Source organism: Rattus norvegicus, chromosome 3 (assembly GCF_021556685.1).
Source record: "Rattus norvegicus strain SHRSP/BbbUtx chromosome 3, alternate assembly SHRSP_T2T, whole genome shotgun sequence".
NCBI classification, from domain to species: Eukaryota; Metazoa; Chordata; class Mammalia; order Rodentia; family Muridae; genus Rattus; species Rattus norvegicus.
The window spans coordinates 78459112-78475585 of record NC_141536.1 but is presented as its reverse complement, the minus strand read 5'-3'; the positions used below and the strand labels follow the sequence as shown (position 1 = coordinate 78475585).

At 55.4% G+C, this 16474-nt stretch overlaps 1 protein-coding gene across 6 annotated transcripts; it reads right to left on the bottom strand.

The window, feature by feature from the left end:
• Position 1: 1 nt before the first annotated feature.
• Positions 2-15232, bottom strand: Tp53i11 (tumor protein p53 inducible protein 11). Of its 6 annotated transcripts, none has more exons than XM_087651906.1 (8): positions 15091-15232; positions 5491-5645; positions 4764-4903; positions 4210-4268; positions 3959-4007; positions 3518-3614; positions 2359-2460; positions 2-1996 (listed from the first exon to the last, which is right to left on the bottom strand). In XM_087651906.1, the coding sequence occupies exons 2-8, from the start codon at positions 5501-5503 to the stop codon at positions 1863-1865; spliced, it is 594 nt and encodes a 197-aa protein (XP_087508032.1). In that variant the 5' UTR covers positions 5504-5645; positions 15091-15232; the 3' UTR covers positions 2-1862.
• Between the last annotated feature and the right edge of the window lie 1242 nt (positions 15233-16474).

The window sequence follows — 16474 nt, the reverse complement described above, 5'->3', positions numbered from 1 at the left end:
ATCGTTTCTCATTGTTTTGTTTTTTTTTTTCTGTGACTGTTTCTTACAAAAAGAAAAGGGAACAAGGAATAAATAGTGACCATGACAGAGGCAGTCTTGGGGGCCAGGCAGAAGCACAAGAGGAGCTGTGACGGGGGGCAGTCAGGGCACCCTGAGCTCAGAGCCAGGGTGGGGCTCCTGTCTCCATTGCTGCCTCCTTCCAAGCTTAGTGTGTCCCGGAGGCCACAGGTGTCTGTATGCCAGCCTCAGTCTGGTCTTGAGCCCACCCCACCTAAAAGTATCACTGCAGTTTAACCATGGAGATCTGGTCACCACTCCCAGGCAGGCCCTGCCACCTCCTCGTGCTGAGGGGAAGCCTGGCAGATGTCCCTGCAGGCTGTGTATGGCTGGCATCTTCAATTCCTACGACTCTCTCTCTTGGGACTATATCTGCATTCGTAGAGGATTCAAGAGGATAAATCCTCTGAGAACAGTCAACCAATGTCACCCGCTCTACAGCAGCTGCCACTGTACTAAGAGCTGGCAGTGGCTGGACCTGTGCTCTGAGTCAAGAGTTGGGAACTGAGGGACTGGCGCAAAGCCAGTGACAGGAGGCAGATATACATAATGGGCCCTTCCTGAACGCGCAGGGGCTCGCCACTCTGCCAGACCTTGGTTACAGAAGCAGCCTAGGACACTGCTGAGCATGTCTTCCACTGAAACTTCCCTGAGTCCCCTCCACTAGGCACAGGCCATTGTCATGGGGCACTTGGCAGCAGGAACAACTGAGCCCTGGGAGGCTGTGAGCCCAGGTGCCCTAGAGAAAGGTTCCTCAGGCATAGAGGACCACCCCCTTGCAGAAGGGAGAGGCCTCGGGCCAAATCTCTTAGTGTGCTTGCTGCTGAAGGGTGGGAAGGCACTGGGAGCTAGGACTAAGGGGAGGGGCCACACAGGCTGGTGGCACCGGGGACGTATCTTCAGCTCTAGAGGCCCACTCTTGGGATGTGGAGGGATGGCAGATCCACTCCTGTCTCTTTCCATTGTAGGATTTGAGGGGCTGTAGGCTTTACCCCGTAAGCCTTAGGGCAGCCTCTGGAGGGGGCACCGAGCCAGGTGTAGCCATGCAGGCCTTGGAGACCATGCCAAAGAAATGCCCTCACTTTGCTTCTCCTCAGAATTCCTCATGCACTAGGAGCCTATGGACAGGCAGGGGCCAGGAACTGTCAGGCCTGTGGTATATTAGCTAACCCTGGCATGTTGGGAAGGGACTGGGGCTCTGGGGTGCAGGCAGGCAGCCAGCCAGCCAGCCGGAGAATCAGAACAACCTACAGCAGGCCAAAGAGAGGGTCAGATGTTCAGGACGGGGGGTGGGGAACTTGGCTCAAGGGAGGCAGTCAATCCCCTTGGCTAGATGACCTCAGTTGGGACTCTAGAATTACTGTGTGTGTGTGTGTGTGAGAGAGAGAGAGAGAGAGAGAGAGAGAGAGAGAGAGAGACTCACACATCCGGTTTCTGGATGGGGAGAGGCTGAGAGCTGCTTCTGGGGCTGATACAACCTCCTAGAAAGGATTTCCTGGCAGAGGAACTAACCTTGACTCAGCCCAGACCCCAAAACTCACTCTAGACTGTGCCCGTTAGAGTCTAGAGGCCAAGAAAGACAGGGCCAGGAGTTGTCCCTGTACGGGGGTGAGGGGTGGGATGCAGAGGCCGCAGCCTGACTGGTCACTCCTAGAATCCCAGGAGATCCAAGCTGATTCCAGGGAGTGCCTGGGAGGGAAGGAAGTGCGTACACCCTGCCTGCCTGCGGGCCTGCCTGGGACCCATGGTCAGTGAAGTCCCCAGCTGCTCTGGCCCAGGTCCAGGCCCAGGCAGGTCCCAGCCCGCTACACTTTCTTGGGTTTCCGGCCGACTTGGTAATAGTAGTAGATGCTGACAATAACAAAGAGGAGGCGGCTGGCCAGGAGCAGCAGGGTCCCCAGGGACATGAGGCCCGTCTCAGCAAGTGTGGCAGTGACCACTGTGAAGGAAGTCGGGGGAGCCAAAGGTCAGGAGCAGACACATGCTTAAGTCTCTCTCATCATGATGCTATGATGAATACCCTCCACCATCCCTGTGGGGGTGGAAGGGCTGGCTGACCTCCAGAAGCTTATCAGCCTAGGCCGGCCAACAGAATCTCTAGTCTGCTGCCCCCAAGTGGCAGGTGCCTCAAAGTGCACCACTTTGAGTGTAAGAGGATGGTGGGCTTGGAAGATACAAGGCTGCTACAGGAGGGAGCAGCCGGGCTGTGGATTCAGGACACTGGTCTATGTTGCAGGAGGAACCAGTGTTCTGCCCTCTTCCTGCTGCACCCTGCTAGCCTTCCCACCCTACGCCACTCACCCAAGGACTGCACCCCGAAGTAGCAGGCCTCAGTGAGCAGAGTCCAGCGGATGATGACCTTCTCGGCTGTGTAGAGTGCATTCCACATGATCAGGGAGATGCCTGTTGGGATCAAACACAGGTGTGCTCTGACCCCAGGCCCAGGAGTCTGAACCCACTTTTTCTGCAACACCCTTTTCAGATCATACGGTCCCTCTTCCAGTTCTCAGCTCCACAGATCCAGCTTCCCCTCTAGGCTGCTCACAATGCTTCTAAAGCCCTATCCAACACAGGCAGGGTGCTCATGTCCCCAGGGCTTGGTATCTTTACCCACACAATGGGGACAGAAAACTCGTGGCAAGGAAGGACTTACTCTACGTAATTCCCGTAATTCCCCTGGGAGACGGAGCAGGGCAGGCGTTGATTTTAGAGAAGAACAGCTATCGTGGCTAATCCCTCAGTGTCTGATCTCTGGACACCAGAGAAGTGGTGAAAGTGGGCTCATTTGACGACAGCCACCCTGACAGTCTATCTCCACAGCAAGTTTAGGACAGACTGTCCTGTAACTGGAGAAGCTGCGTGTGAAAGGCCCCGTGGCCTTCTGAAACTCAAGTGTGGGCGTCTTCCAGTGTGGCTACCAAAGGAAGCGGGTATGGGAAGAGAGGCTGGCTCCCCGGAAGTGCCCAGACCCCACACACACCTTGACTGACAGGCATAAATGCCACACTTTGCTCTGTACACAGTGGTGAGACATATGGTATTAAGGGAGCGAAATGATGTCACTTATGTTGAACTGTAATTTGGCTTCCTGTCACCTGTTGTGCCCTCAGATTAGAGAAGAAACCTAAAGTACCAATGCCTTGGAGGTAAAGATGGAGGGGAAGGGGAAGTCTGGAGGACACTGTGTTGAGTGTCTGGCCTCTGCTCTAGACCATGAGACCCTCCCTGGTAGGCAGGACCCGAGCTTCAGTCAACTCTGTATTCATTGCCAGGGGAGTGAACCAACTACATGCATTCTACCAATGGCCACAAGGTGGCAGCACAGTCACAGATGAAGGGTCTGGGTCCACCAGTCTGCTGGAGAAAGAAAGGACACTCTACCAGGATCCCCAGGAGTCCAGGTGTTGCCCTGAAGAGCTGAGCCTCCTCACTCTCCCACTGTTGGCCCGGAAATACTCACTAAGAAGGGCGCCACCATAGAGGCGGATGGGGGTCTTGCTCGTGACCTCAGCCCCATCAAAAACTGCATCGTAGAGCTGGTCAGGGAGGGCAAGGGCCTGTGGGCAGCAGAGGAGCACAGGGTCAGCTATGAGCTGAGACAAACACTAGGGACACAGGACTGCATCTGAGGCTGAGGTTCCCAGAGCCCAGAGCATGTGTACTGGTTGCCTTGGGGAACAACACAAGGCATCCTATAATGGGCAGGATGTCAGCCCGGGAGCTGGCAGAGACCCCGAAGGATGGGCCTCATAGAGACAGCAGCAGTTAGTGGTGACATGGAGGAGCAGCTGGGGGAAGGCAAAGGGCCACACCCAACCATCTCCCTCCCTCCCTTGGGTCTAAGTCTGAGGTACAAGCACAGGACCTACTTGCAGCCTGGGCTGGGACACACAGGACTCACCATGATGGCCACACTGGAGAACAGCATAGCAGAGAGAAACTGCCAGACCCTGGGGAGGTTCAGAGAGGACAGTTACAGACACACTCACCCTGACCCCCACTGTCAGCCCAGACCCAGGAGGTACCCTGGGCAACCCAGACAGCCAGGGCTATTTGAAGCATGTGGATGGAATGGAGAGCCAGGCCCAGTAATGTAGGGCCTTACACATACCTGGGACACACAAAGCTATCAAAGCAAGACCTGCTACTCACCTGAGCCCCAGAGGCTCCCGCACGGCAAACTTTATCTCGTTGCCCAAAACCTGGCTGATCTGTGGACACACAAGTCAGAGTCATCAGGGAAGACAATCTTCAGCATCCCACCCATCCAGTACCTGTGCACACCCGGGGCCCCTGGAGCATCCCTCATTGACACAGACGTCCCCCCTACCCAGTGCATGCTCAACAACTCCTGCCTCCCTTGGCACCCAGACAAGAGACTGAAAAGAGGCGGTTGGGAAAGAGAGCTCAGGGTCTGCCCACTATGGGATGGAAGCTTGGTTCTGTAGACCAAGAAATAGAACCTTAAGGAAGTTACTTAGCCCTTCGGAGTGAGTCTTGGCTTCCTCATTTGTACAGTGGGTCAATAACCACATGGCTAACCTGCAGGGCTATACATCAGTCTATGCCTGTACCCTAAGAAGCACTGTGTTCTTGCCCAAAAACTTCTGCCCCTAGACATAGCATTCTGCCGACTGACACTGCAGAGGGTCCTAGAAGCATAGGCAAGTCGTAGGCTCTTGGCTCCTCCTCCAAGCATGGCTCACCTTTGACCGGTGCACTTCCCCATCATCATCCTCCCCGCCCACGCCCAGGATCTTTCTGGTCTTCAGGCGGCTCACAAGATCTGTCTGGCTGTGCTTCTTCATGAGCGGAGGAGGCTGTTTGGCTGCCATTTTTTCTTCTGCTGAGGGACATGGGGAGACACTGGCCTCAGCCATTGTTCTTGCTGGACTTCCAGACCCCAGGTCCCAATGTAGGGTGAGAAGGATGTGGCCAGGCCCTACTCAGGGCCTAAGAGGAGATGGTGTTGCGGCTGCCTCAGTTTCCTCTCCTGTAAAATGGGTTGAGGAGGATGCTTCCAGCCTGGTCTCTGTGGACATGACACAGGCCAGGTGACTGGGTCAGACAAGGCCTTACAGTCAGCCTTGGAGCTGCATATGGGCTTTAGAAAAGGCTTTTGGACTAAGGTGGATCTCACTAACAAGATTTCTGAGTCATAGAGACAAAGGAGACTTCAGAGAGGTAAGGAGCCTGCCCAATCCCAGAGTGAGCCTCCTAAATCCTAGGCTACCTGCCCAGACAATCCCTACTGCCTGCTGGTCCTTCTATCTCCTAAACAGCGATCACTGCCTAGGACCTAGAGGAGGAGAGGGTTAGTCATGAGAGAAAGAGACATTAAGCCCAAAAAATGAGGCTTTAAAGTAGTGACCACACTGCCCAGGCCTAAACCACTCCCTGCCATCAGCATCCACAGCCTCTATGCCAGCCTACCTCCGCCCACCATGTTCCACAGCCCCGAAACATGCCACCCCTAGCAATTCCACAGGCCAGTCCTGGGCACGTACTGAAACAGGCAGTTAGCAGATGCTGAGATGGGCTCTGGAATCTGAGGTGAGCGTTCCTCTCCTGTGTTCAGTCCTCACAACCTAGGAGAGAAGACAGGGCATAGAGGGGAACAAAGTAAGGCTCTGGTTGACCGGAACAGGCAGCTCCGGTCTCTGCATCACACGGCCCTGGAGGATGGGACCAGCCCACAGGTGAGGAGAGCTCAGCCAGAATGTAGAGTCCCACTGATGATTAGAACAGCACCCCAGTCCCTACATGCCACACCCACCTGTTCACCTGGCCAGTACCAAGAGTCCTCTGTACCCCAGCATCTCATTTCCACCCCCAGGACCCCTTCCCCAGCAAACTCGTTCCAAGGCAGAGCTTAGAAGTTCCCTCCTTTCACCTGCTGCCCAGTGCCATGTCCCTGAGCAAATGTCTCCCAGCCCCAGGCAGTGTCCCCAGATTATCCAGGTTCTTTTCAAACCTCCAGAGACCATCCCAACAAATACAACAGCAGAAGGGCTCAGCCGGTGTGGATGCCCAGTGGGATAGGAGGTACATTAGAGGAGGTCCTGGGGTTTTGTTCAAAGTAACAACAAAATTGGGGCTGAAGGGTGAGCATCTTAAGACCTGGGCCCCAGGTCCTGACACACAGCCCTGCTCTTCAGGTGTGAAATGAGTGGCTATGTTTTCCTTCCTGGACCTAATGGGGGGGGGGTGCTAGAATCAGGATGGGATGACAAAGGTCACCCATGCCTCATAGAGAGGTACTCAGCACCCCCAAGGGGAAGCAGGGATGTCCTTTCAGTCACACTGTTCCAAGATGGGCCCAAATCCCCAACCCAGGCCACCACTTTCTTCTGACCCCAGATAGACTGGACACCACACAAGGGTGCAGAGCTCAGCCTGGCCAACCCTCCTTGAAGGACAGAGATATCAGTCACCTGCCCACATCCTTCCCATGTCCCCTTTAACCCCCCATTTTAATCCACACAGAAATGACCACACAGTTAATTCATGTCACTACCACCACCAGGTCAGGGCACTGAGTTCACACGTCCAGACTGCAGTGTACTATCCCAGTTTCCAGCTTCCAGCAGTTAAGGCCTGAGCTCTGTCACTCTACTTCCGTCTAGATTTTCTCAAGTGTAGCATAAACAGAATCATAACGCATATGAACATTTGCCTGCCCAGAGTCTCCCACTCAACAGGATGCCTTTCCCAGCTTGTCTAGGCCTAGTGCTCCCTGTCTAGGTCCAGGGCTCCAGCTGTCTAGGCCCAGTGCTCCAGTTGTCTAGGCCCAGTGCTCCAGTTGTCTAGGCCCAGTGCTCCAGCTGTCTAGGCCTAGTGCTCCCTGTCTAGGCCCAGTGCTCCAGCTGTCTAGGCCCAGTGCTCCCTGTCTAGGCCCAGTGCTCCAGCTGTCTAGGCCTAGTGCTCCCTGTCTAGACCCAGTGCTCCCTGTCTAGGCCCAGTGCTCCCTGTCTAGGCCCAGTGCTCCCTGTCTAGGCCCAGTGCTCCCTGTCTAGGCCCAGTGCTCCAGTTGTCTAGGCCCAGTGCTCCAGCTGTCTAGGCCTAGTGCTCCCTGTCTAGGCCCAGTGCTCCAGCTGTCTAGGCCCAGTGCTCCCTGTCTAGGCCCAGTGCTCCAGCTGTCTAGGCCCAGTGCTCCAGCTGTCTAGGCCCAGTGTTCCAGCTGTGCATCCTGTGCAGACAGGGACATTCATTCAGTTGTTTCTACATGTGCTTTGTGTGGTTTGGGTGGGGCCACACTTGCAGGCTTCTGAGGTAAATAGCCCAGAGTGAGCCTGCTGAAGTATGTGGACAAAACAAACACCCAGGGCACCACACATGCTTTCCACGATACACACGCTCTTCCCACACTCTTGTCAGTGCTTACTGTGGGCCATTTCTATTTTAGCCCTACTCTTTGGGGCCCCTGAATTCTTAAACTTTCTCATGAAGCCAAATGTGACAAGCTGCTTGAGTCAATTCTGCTGTTCCCCTTGGGTGAGTCACCTAATCCGAGCCTCAGGTTCCAAATCTCTGAAATAGGGCTTTAGCTCCAACTTTCTAAGACATTAAGGTAAATATGGGATGCCGGGTCAGAGTACGAAGAGAGGCACCTGCACAGAAGACGGCCCATCCACTGAGTTCCTCTGTGAGTCGGGTATGGACAGTCAGATACCAGAGCTACGGGTGTCATCAGTGGTCAGAGCAAATTACTTCGTTTAGTGTTCTCATCAGGGATATGGAGACAGCACCCCACAGTCACACCCAACCCCACCCCCAGACCCACACCCAACCCTGCCCCAAGCTGGGCTAAGAAGAATCAAGACCCTGGACAGTTTCAGAAAGTGACTGCTGGGGCCTCAGCTGGAGGACTTCACTCTGCTGCCTGGACTTACATCTCCAGTGGTTTATGTGGGCCTCTAAGCCACCTGCTTAGCCTCTGGGCCTCAGTCTCCCCACTCATATGGGGAAGGAATGGGCTAACTCCCAACACACTGAGAAGCATGTTGTCTCTCTCAACTCTGTGGTCAGTGTCCTGTCTTAGACAATGTCCAGTGAAGATGGCAGTTATTAGACAGGATGCCACCGCCCTCCTGAGCACTTCCCCTACACTGGGTGGTGGCTTTTAACAGAGAGAACCAAAAGAATGATCTCATTCTCTTTCCCCACCACACAGGACCAAGACCCCAGACTTCAGTACCCAGTGCAAGGCTAGTTCCCTCCTTGTTGAGTTGGAAACAACCCAGCTAGGGGCAGTTTTCCTCTGCCTCGTGACTCACCCACCAGCACACACACACACACACGCACGCACGCACGCACACACTATTTGCCATGAGTGTGCCATCAGGTCTTCTATCATTTTAACATAAGTGGAAGGGCACCTCCCCCCCACCTCCCCCCCACTCCATTCCTGTGAAGGCTGACAATGTGCTGGCTTTGAATCTTGGCTCTACCCACTTAGGGGCTGCAGGCTTTAGGAAAGCCACTAGGACATCCCTAGCCTCAGTTTCCCTCTGTAAAAAGGGGGAACAGGGGTGCAGAAGGGCCAGTGAATGTAGGCAGGTCCCTCCAGCCATGAGCCCTGACCTGTGCAGGGTCTGTTCTCCCTCCTACTGACCTTTCTTTCCTCACCCAGATGAGGAGAGTGGAAAAGACCCCTTCCACTCAGGCCTGCTTGATTTCCTGCAGGCTGCTCTGAGAGCCTCCACATCTCCACGGTGACTGTCGAAGGAGGAGGAGTGGCTCAACATCCATCCTCACGTTCACAACGGTGGAGATGAAATCGGTGCCCACAGGACCATGTCCTGCCTCCTTTCCCTGTCAGAGTCCTTGTGAACGTCCCCAGCAACCCTCACCCTTCTAAGAGTGACAGTCACTCTGAGCGCTGTCGGTGCGGGGAGGTCCTCCCTGTCTCCACAGGCCAGCTCCGCCCTGCACTCCTCCTCAGGGCTCCAGAGTCCATCCCTTGTGTCTAACAAACCTAGGTCTCCTCACTTTCCATCCTGCGTTCCAAAGGCTGACCCAACAGACAAGCAGGGGGGCTGCGCTCCTCAGAGCATCTGTCCTCATAGCCCAGGCCTCCCTAACTGTGGTCCACAGGGACAGCCAGAAGAGAGAAGAGGCAGGCTGTTGTTCCTACCACACCCTGAACAGGCAGGAACTTAAGGCCCACGGGGCAGGATCCGCCCTAAACTACATTCGAGCTATTGGCCCAGGTCAGAGAGGGATGTACACAGGGCTGACTTCCAACCTGGTCACTCTCTAAGAGGCAGGGCCTTTAATCCTGTAGTGTCATCTGAAGCTCCAGTATCATGGCTTAGATGATAATTCCTTCCTGGGGTGCTGCCAGCTCCAGGGGAGTGGGTGTCTAAACACAGGAAAAGGAGGGTATACAAGGCCAGAGGGTGAGAAACGCGCCACCCCACCCCACCCCCACCCCCACCCCCCTGCAACCCTCGTGCCCATATTTTTGGAGACAGAGTTTCCTTGAGTAGCCCTGACTATCCCGTAGACCAGGCTGGCCTTGAACTCGGAGATCTGCCTGCCTCTGCCTCTGCCTCCCCAGTCTGGGATTAAAGGCCTGTGCCACTACAACCAGCAGAGGAACACACTCTTAATGATCAGGAAAACTTGGGGGCCAAGTTCAACTCTCCACTTCTCTGTGACCTCAGGAATATTGTTTCCAACTCCTCACTTAAGAAACTAGACTGGGTCTACTCAGCAAGTTTGCGATACACCATGGAGTACAACGGAAGAATGGGGCTCCTGCTCTGTGCTCCACAAAGAACAGGAAAAAAAAAGTGTTAATAATGAACTCCTAGCCAGACTCATACCTGGGCAGCAGACCCGATGAGGCAGGGCCCCACACCTCCTGTGCTGATCCTGGAGGACTTCCCCATCCCTCCCAGGAAGCCTTGTTGCCATAGAAACCAATGGACTGCACAGCTGTCCCGAAAGGGATGCTGTGCCCAGGAGGGCTGGCTCAGGAAACCTGCTGGCCTGGGAGGGAGAGGGAAAGGAGGGACCCAGAACACCCACAGCCGTTCCAGTGACTTCCCCTGAGCAACAGCCACAACCCCTCAACCAGGGAGCCACTTCCTCCCCAGTGTGGGCACAGGTGCAGCAGCTGCAAATGCCCTTCTGCCCGTGAGGAAGGAGCTAGCTGCCCACGTGTCCTGCCTGAGCAGAGGACAGTAGTCCGCCCGGCAGCACGTCCAGCCTGGGAACCCCCTGAAGTCCACACTATTGCCTGTGATGGTAGCCATATTCCCATTCCCTTTTTTCAGACAGGAGCACTAAAGTTCAAGAGACTTACTGATTCAAGAGTCCCTACTTGGAGGGTGTGGCAGGGCTGGAATTCAAGTTCACTGTGAGCTGAGCTTGCACTGGATCTCAGGAGAGGCTGGGAGCTTGGGGGGAGGGGGAGGGGGAGGCTGGGGAAATGAATGTGTGTGCTTCTCTGTGCATGAGCTGGTTATGAGCTTGGAATGCCCCTCCCCTCAAGCATAACTGAACTTTAAACCATCTTCCAGAGCGCCCTCCCCTGAAAATCTTGGTGTGTCCCCAGGGTCTGAAGCCTCACCCTGACCCCCTGTCGGGCCTCTCTTGGGTTCTGGGCCTATGCTGTGGGCAGGACTCTGGGAACCAGTGCCACCCACGGGAGCCCATTGTTCTGTTATCTCTCTGTGTAGAATAGCCGGAAACAGGTCTGAACAGGACTGCATTCAAGTGAGGACAGCGATAGAGTTCAGAGTTTTGGGGGGCTCTGGGCCTCAGAGCCTGTATCCTCTGAGGCCTCTTCTAGGGAACCCCACTAATCTGGGACAAGATGGAGGTCTAGCAACTCTCTAGGAACCAAATGCTTGGGAGCTGTGACAACATGGCCCACATCTTGAAGTTGTCTCGGAGAACAGAGGGCGAAGATACAACATTCCCACCCTAGGCCTGCATAGACCTGCATTTCCAAACCTGGACTCAGGCAGACCTGCTGCCCAATGAAGGGCCACATTCCCTGCAAATGGGTGCCACGCCTGACCCACAAAGCCAAGGGTCATGGGACGCAGCCAGTAGGACTAACACATATAATGTCCCCTGTGTACGGGTCTCTTTGGAGACCATCCAGACACAAGCAAAGGGGAAATGGAGGAGATGAGGCATGCACAGGGCCTGCAGGCAGACAAGCAGAGCCTCGTCCTCAGAGAATGGAATTATTCTATAGCCTGGCTGTCACCTCTCTGCCACCTACCTCTCACCAGCTCGACTGTCACTACAATGCTGTGAAAGGTGCAAATGACAAAGGCCATGCTGTGAAAGCCCTTAGCATGGCAGCCGGGACCACAGACCCCCATAGTGACAAAGCTATGGGGTCCATGCCAGGTTCCTCGAACCTTCAAGATACTGACTCTGGGATCTGGAGTCATAGGGTTTACCCCGCCACTGGGAGGTCAGGGTGCCCCAAGTCACTGTGCTTCAAGAAAGACAGCTGAGGTCACAGGCATGGTGAGCTGGCTTGCTGCCAGGACAGTTTTCTGTGTGGGCGGTGAGTGTAGTCTCAAGGCCCCTCCCCGGGTCTGAGTAGGCAACCCTGACCCCGGCTATGTAAGCACATTGATTTGCATTTCAACGAGGCCCTGCCCAGCCTCTGCAGCACCTCTGGCCGCTCCCACTTCTTTGTGGAGATTTTCTCTTCTCATTTCTCCTCCTCTGTCTTTGGAAGGTGGCTGACTTCCAGAGGGATGGAGGAAAGCCCTGACCCTCAACACATATATCTTCAGAGCTTAGGGTACAAAAAAAAAATAAACAATCGTAGCTGTGTGGGAGAGGGTGGGTGGGGCTCAGGTCTGGGAGCCACACCCCCCCGCAGGGAGTGGGGCTTGACTTCACCCAGAGGTCTGAGGCTGCTGCCCTGAGTAAGCCAACGCCAGCCTCTCAGAAGTCACTGACAAGGCCTTTCCTGTCCTTCTGTCACTTGCAAAAGGCAAGACGCAGCATGGAGAATTCCTGTCCTTTTCAACCCCGAGTGGGCCAGTCTCCCTGGGGCCTGGTGAGAGTCAGTGCCCTCAGGGGCAGCTGGTCCGGTCATCCATCAGCTTCTAGTTCCCACAGGGCCAGGACTCTCCTATGAATAAGACTGCAGCTCCCCTCCCCCCTGTTGTCATTCCTCCTCAGGCCTCTCCCTTGCTGCTCAACAAAACAGAAGGGGCATGCTGTGAAAGCCCTTAGCATGGCAGCAGGGACCAGACCCGCATAGTGACAAAGCTATGGGGTCCTTGAAGATGGGCTTCATGTTAACCCAGTGTCTCCAGACTAGATGGTCTGAAGCCCTGCTTCCCCCTGGGCAGGGATTACAGGCCAAAGCTGAGACTTCCCTCCTCATTCTCAGGCTCTGGCTGAGTGGTTAACAGGGCAAGTCACCTCAAAAGCTCCACGTTCACACCCTCTCTCCCCATCCCCAAGAACTTGCACAACAACTTGAATAGAAGTTGCCTGCGAACATGAAAAATGGTTTGTGTTTTGTAGCCAGTGTTCAACAGTGCTGCTGCTTAGATGGGTAGACTCAAACACCTGGCCTCAGTTTCCCCCTTTACTAAAGCAGTTTCAGAGCAGAACCCCTTCCAGGAACCCATGCCTACACAAACAGGGTGTTCCAAAGAGGGTGGTATCAGGAGGAAGTGGGGTGAGGCAGAATAAAGGTGACTCTGGGTCACAACCAGCACACTGACCCCAAGCAGGCACAGAGAAGCATGAGGGTCAGGGCACTCGGCCTGAGCAGCTGTCTTCCTGTCCCTAGCTACTGTGGCTGTGGGAGGGACACAGAAAGCCACTGCGGATGAGGCCTTCCCACCTGAATTCAGAACAAAATGGACACTCTGTGACTGCCCCTCCTTGCTGGGTGTCTGGGGGATGCTGGTTTAATATCTCTTAATATCATCTATGAGATGTGGGGTCCCCATCCTTCCTCACGAGTGCCTCCTATCTCTTCCCCACCCCACTCCACCGGAACAACATGGTGCTGCCTCAGACTCTTTGCACGGGCTCTTCTGCAGGACTCAAAAAGCAGCACTGATCACTCCTTAAAATGGCCTCAACACCCCAACACTCTACATGTTCTCCTGACTCCAGCTTTCTTTATGAGACAGGGTCTTCCTACATAGACCAGACTGGTCTGTAACTCAGACTCTTCCTGCCTCAGCCTTCAGGATACTGAGACAACTCCAAGGCACGGCACATGACCCAAATGACTTATTTATTATTAATTTGCCTCTTCTTGCTTAAGCCACAGTACTACCTAGAGCCTTGACAGCTTCCACAGGTGTGCAGGGACCTGTGGGACCCGTGCTGGCCAACTGCGACATCACTCTTTTATGGAGTACTCACAGACACTTGGGGCAGTAAGTGAGCACAGAGAAAAGCCAAGAATAATTCATGAAGACCCTGCCTCTAGCCAGGAGCCTCTGTCCTCTCTCTCCAGCAGATGGGGCTGTCACAAGTCCAGGCTGTGAGTTGGGATGAGAGGCACCCGTAAAGGTCCTGGACCCAGAAAGGTCAAAGTCAGGGACATCAAGTGGAGGCAGCCAGACTTGAGTCTTGAAGAAGAAAAGCTAAGGCAGAGAGCACTTAGGACAGAGGGGACTCTAGGTGAGGGCGCTGTTTGTACGAAGGCGACAACAGAAACCTGAAAAATATTCTGACTTCCCAACGATCCTACAGGATTTTTTTTTTTTTTTTGCCTTGGACTGAGCCAGAGGCTGCCACTAAGGGGCAGGTGGTGTTCCTCCGGATTCTTCCAGGAACCCACCACAGTCCCCACGGCGGCAGGTGGCGGCCTTTCTCCAGGAGCCTCCACACGGGAGACACAACTGTGTAGGTGTTCCCGCAAGCCAGGGACGTCTATACTCCCACCAGGCCCCCATCCAGAAAGTTTGTTTAAAAGAAACGAAACAGGAAGTCCGTGCTGGGGGACTTTAAGGAGGCCTTGGTCATGTGTTTTGGGTCAAAGTGGGAGTGGGTCCTGGGCCTATCCCTGCTCCTCCACCTCACAGGCGGGAGGAGAAGCCCGCTCCATCCGGGATGCAAGAAGGCGGCGAGAGGGGAGCTGAAGCGAGCGGCCGGCCTCGAGGTGCCCCGAGGATGGTACGCGGAGTATTTTCTGCGCACTCTATGGGACCCCAATCCATCCTGCGCCAGGCAATGGCGCCACCCCTCACAGCAGACCGCGCGGTTTGGATGAGAGAGTTTCCCGGGTCCACCTGCAATACCCTCCGGACACCACCACCCCCGACTGGGGTCAGGCCCAACCACTTTTCCGCGCGCTCCTCTCCAGCAGGGACTCTGGAGTGTCACCGGCTTTGCCCCTTCCCCCTCTGATCTATCCTCATCTCCGTGCCGAGGACACTCCCCTACTTTGTGAGGCGGGAGTCGGCGACTCCTTCAGCCCGGGGCACCCACACAAAAGGTCTGGCCAGACTAGTAGACAGCAGGAACCCCTCCACCTTCTCCGCCCGCGTCCCCGTGGGGGCGAGGACCCGGAAACTCCCAAGTTTACACCGCGCAATCCTCGGGCTAAGAAACAAAGGCGGGAGGGGGGGCGGTGGCGACAAAGGGGGAGGGGACCGAGAACCAAGCGCGGAAGACAGAGACCCTGCGATAAAAGAAACTGCTTTACTCTCCGCTCTCTCTAGCTCCGAATCAAAGAGATAAAGCCCGGAGGAGGCCAAAGGCAAAAATAAACGGCCCCGGGGGAAGGAGGTGGCGGAGAAGAGAGCTGGGGGAGAGAGGGAAACCAAGTCAGTGCAAGGGGACAAACAAAAAAGGACGGAGGACAGTGCCACGAGGAGCTCAGCGGGGGTTCCGGGCGCCCGCCGACCCGCAGGTGCCAAGCTGTCCGGGCGCCCGGCTGTCGCTCGCAAGGTGCTCGCTGCCCCGGGCGGTTCCTAAGGCCCCCCGGCGTCCCCGGGCTGCGCTGCGCAGGCAGCGGCCGGCGCGGTGGCAGCGGCGGAGAAGTGTGAGGCTAGTGGCTGCCGGCAGTCGACTTACGGGGTGCTGCGCTCGCGGTGCTGGCGTGCCCAGCGGACGCTCCGGCCCGGGGAGTCTCACATCGCGGCGCCGCGCTGGGCAAGCAGGGCAGGGCAGGGCAGGGCAAGCTGGACTCAAGTCGCTGCCGGGCTCGCCCGAGTCTGGCGGCCCGCACTGGTCCCTCCTCTAGTGCCACGCACAAGCCAATGGCGCGCCGTCCCCTCCCACGCGCTGGGCTGCCTCGCCCCCGAGGTGGCCGGGGCGGGCACAGAGGGGTTGGGGGGGACGGACCCAGAGCTGCAACGGAGGGCCTACCGGGAGCCGCCTGCGGAGGGCGCACCCACGCTTGGCTAGGGGATCCCCGGGCAGGGACATCCTGCCGCTGCGCCACCCAGGACTTTGTCGGAAGTTCTGAAGACAGCGCCCCTTTCCTCCCGGACTGCAAACATACCCCTATGGATTTCTAAAACACCCATTCAAAGGCCTAGGCCGGTGTCTAAGATGGAAGGAAGGGAACCAGCTTTAGTCCGTAGCCGCCCCCACCCCCACCCCCGTGTAAAACAACACGGTTAACGGCAATCGTCACCGTTTACTAAAAACACTTTCAAGAATAAAATCTTAGGGTTCTCAACAGTCTAAGAGAATATATAGGACTAGTCCCAGTTCACAAAACTTTGAGTCATTCATACTTAGCCTAGAGCTGAAGATATTGGAAAATCTGTCACCTAGGCCACCCTTATCTCTCCAGTTTGGTGTAAATTCCAAATGACAAGAACTCTCACCCACTGAGACTTTCTACCTCAGTCAGTCGCTGTATCATGTGCTTCACGTGGCAGGGTTGGGTCAATCTGTGGCTTTAGAGTATTTTGTTGGTGGAATCAAACAGCCCATGCCAAGAGAGAGTACCAGGTGAGTCTTGAGGGGTCCTGAATGGTCTTCAGGAGTCTCTCAAACTAAAAAGACAGCACCTACAACCCCCATCCCATGTCTGGCTCTGGACTCCTTGGGAAACCCTTTATAGCAGTTGATTGCCCAGGGCCCTGCTTCCTGCTGAGAGCAACCTCTGGATCTTGCCTTCTGGCCTGATGGGAGATAATCTCAGCAGACTTGGAAGGAGGGTGGGGATGGAGAGAAGCAAGACTGAAGGTTAAGAACTGGGGCAGAGACAGAGAGTGGCTGCCGCTTACCCTGACCCAACTAAGTGTGCCTCTGGCTCCTGAGTTAAGCTTTGCTTTTCTGCTCCAGGCTACAGAACAAGAATACCCGGATTCAAATCCTGGCTCTGTCTTTTAGCTTAGCCCTATGTAAGTTACCTAACCTCTCCAAGCCTTGCCTCCTAACCTACAAAGGGGTGTGAATTTATAACATGAAGTGCCCTGTGGCTGTTGCTAGGATTTCCAGTTAG

Excerpts from the sequence above, each read along its gene's own strand:
- Tp53i11 (XM_087651905.1), bottom strand. The coding sequence starts at position 4,937 with ATGGCTGAGGCCAGTGTCTCCCCATGTCCCTCAGCAGAAGAAAAAATG. Across the intron at positions 3,615-3,958 it reads TCTCCAGTGTGGCCATCATG|GCCCTTGCCCTCCCTGACCA; the intron begins GTGAGTCCTGTG and ends TGCTGCCCACAG. Across the intron at positions 1,997-2,358 it reads CTTCGGGGTGCAGTCCTTGG|TGGTCACTGCCACACTTGCT; the intron begins GTGAGTGGCGTA and ends CTTCCTTCACAG.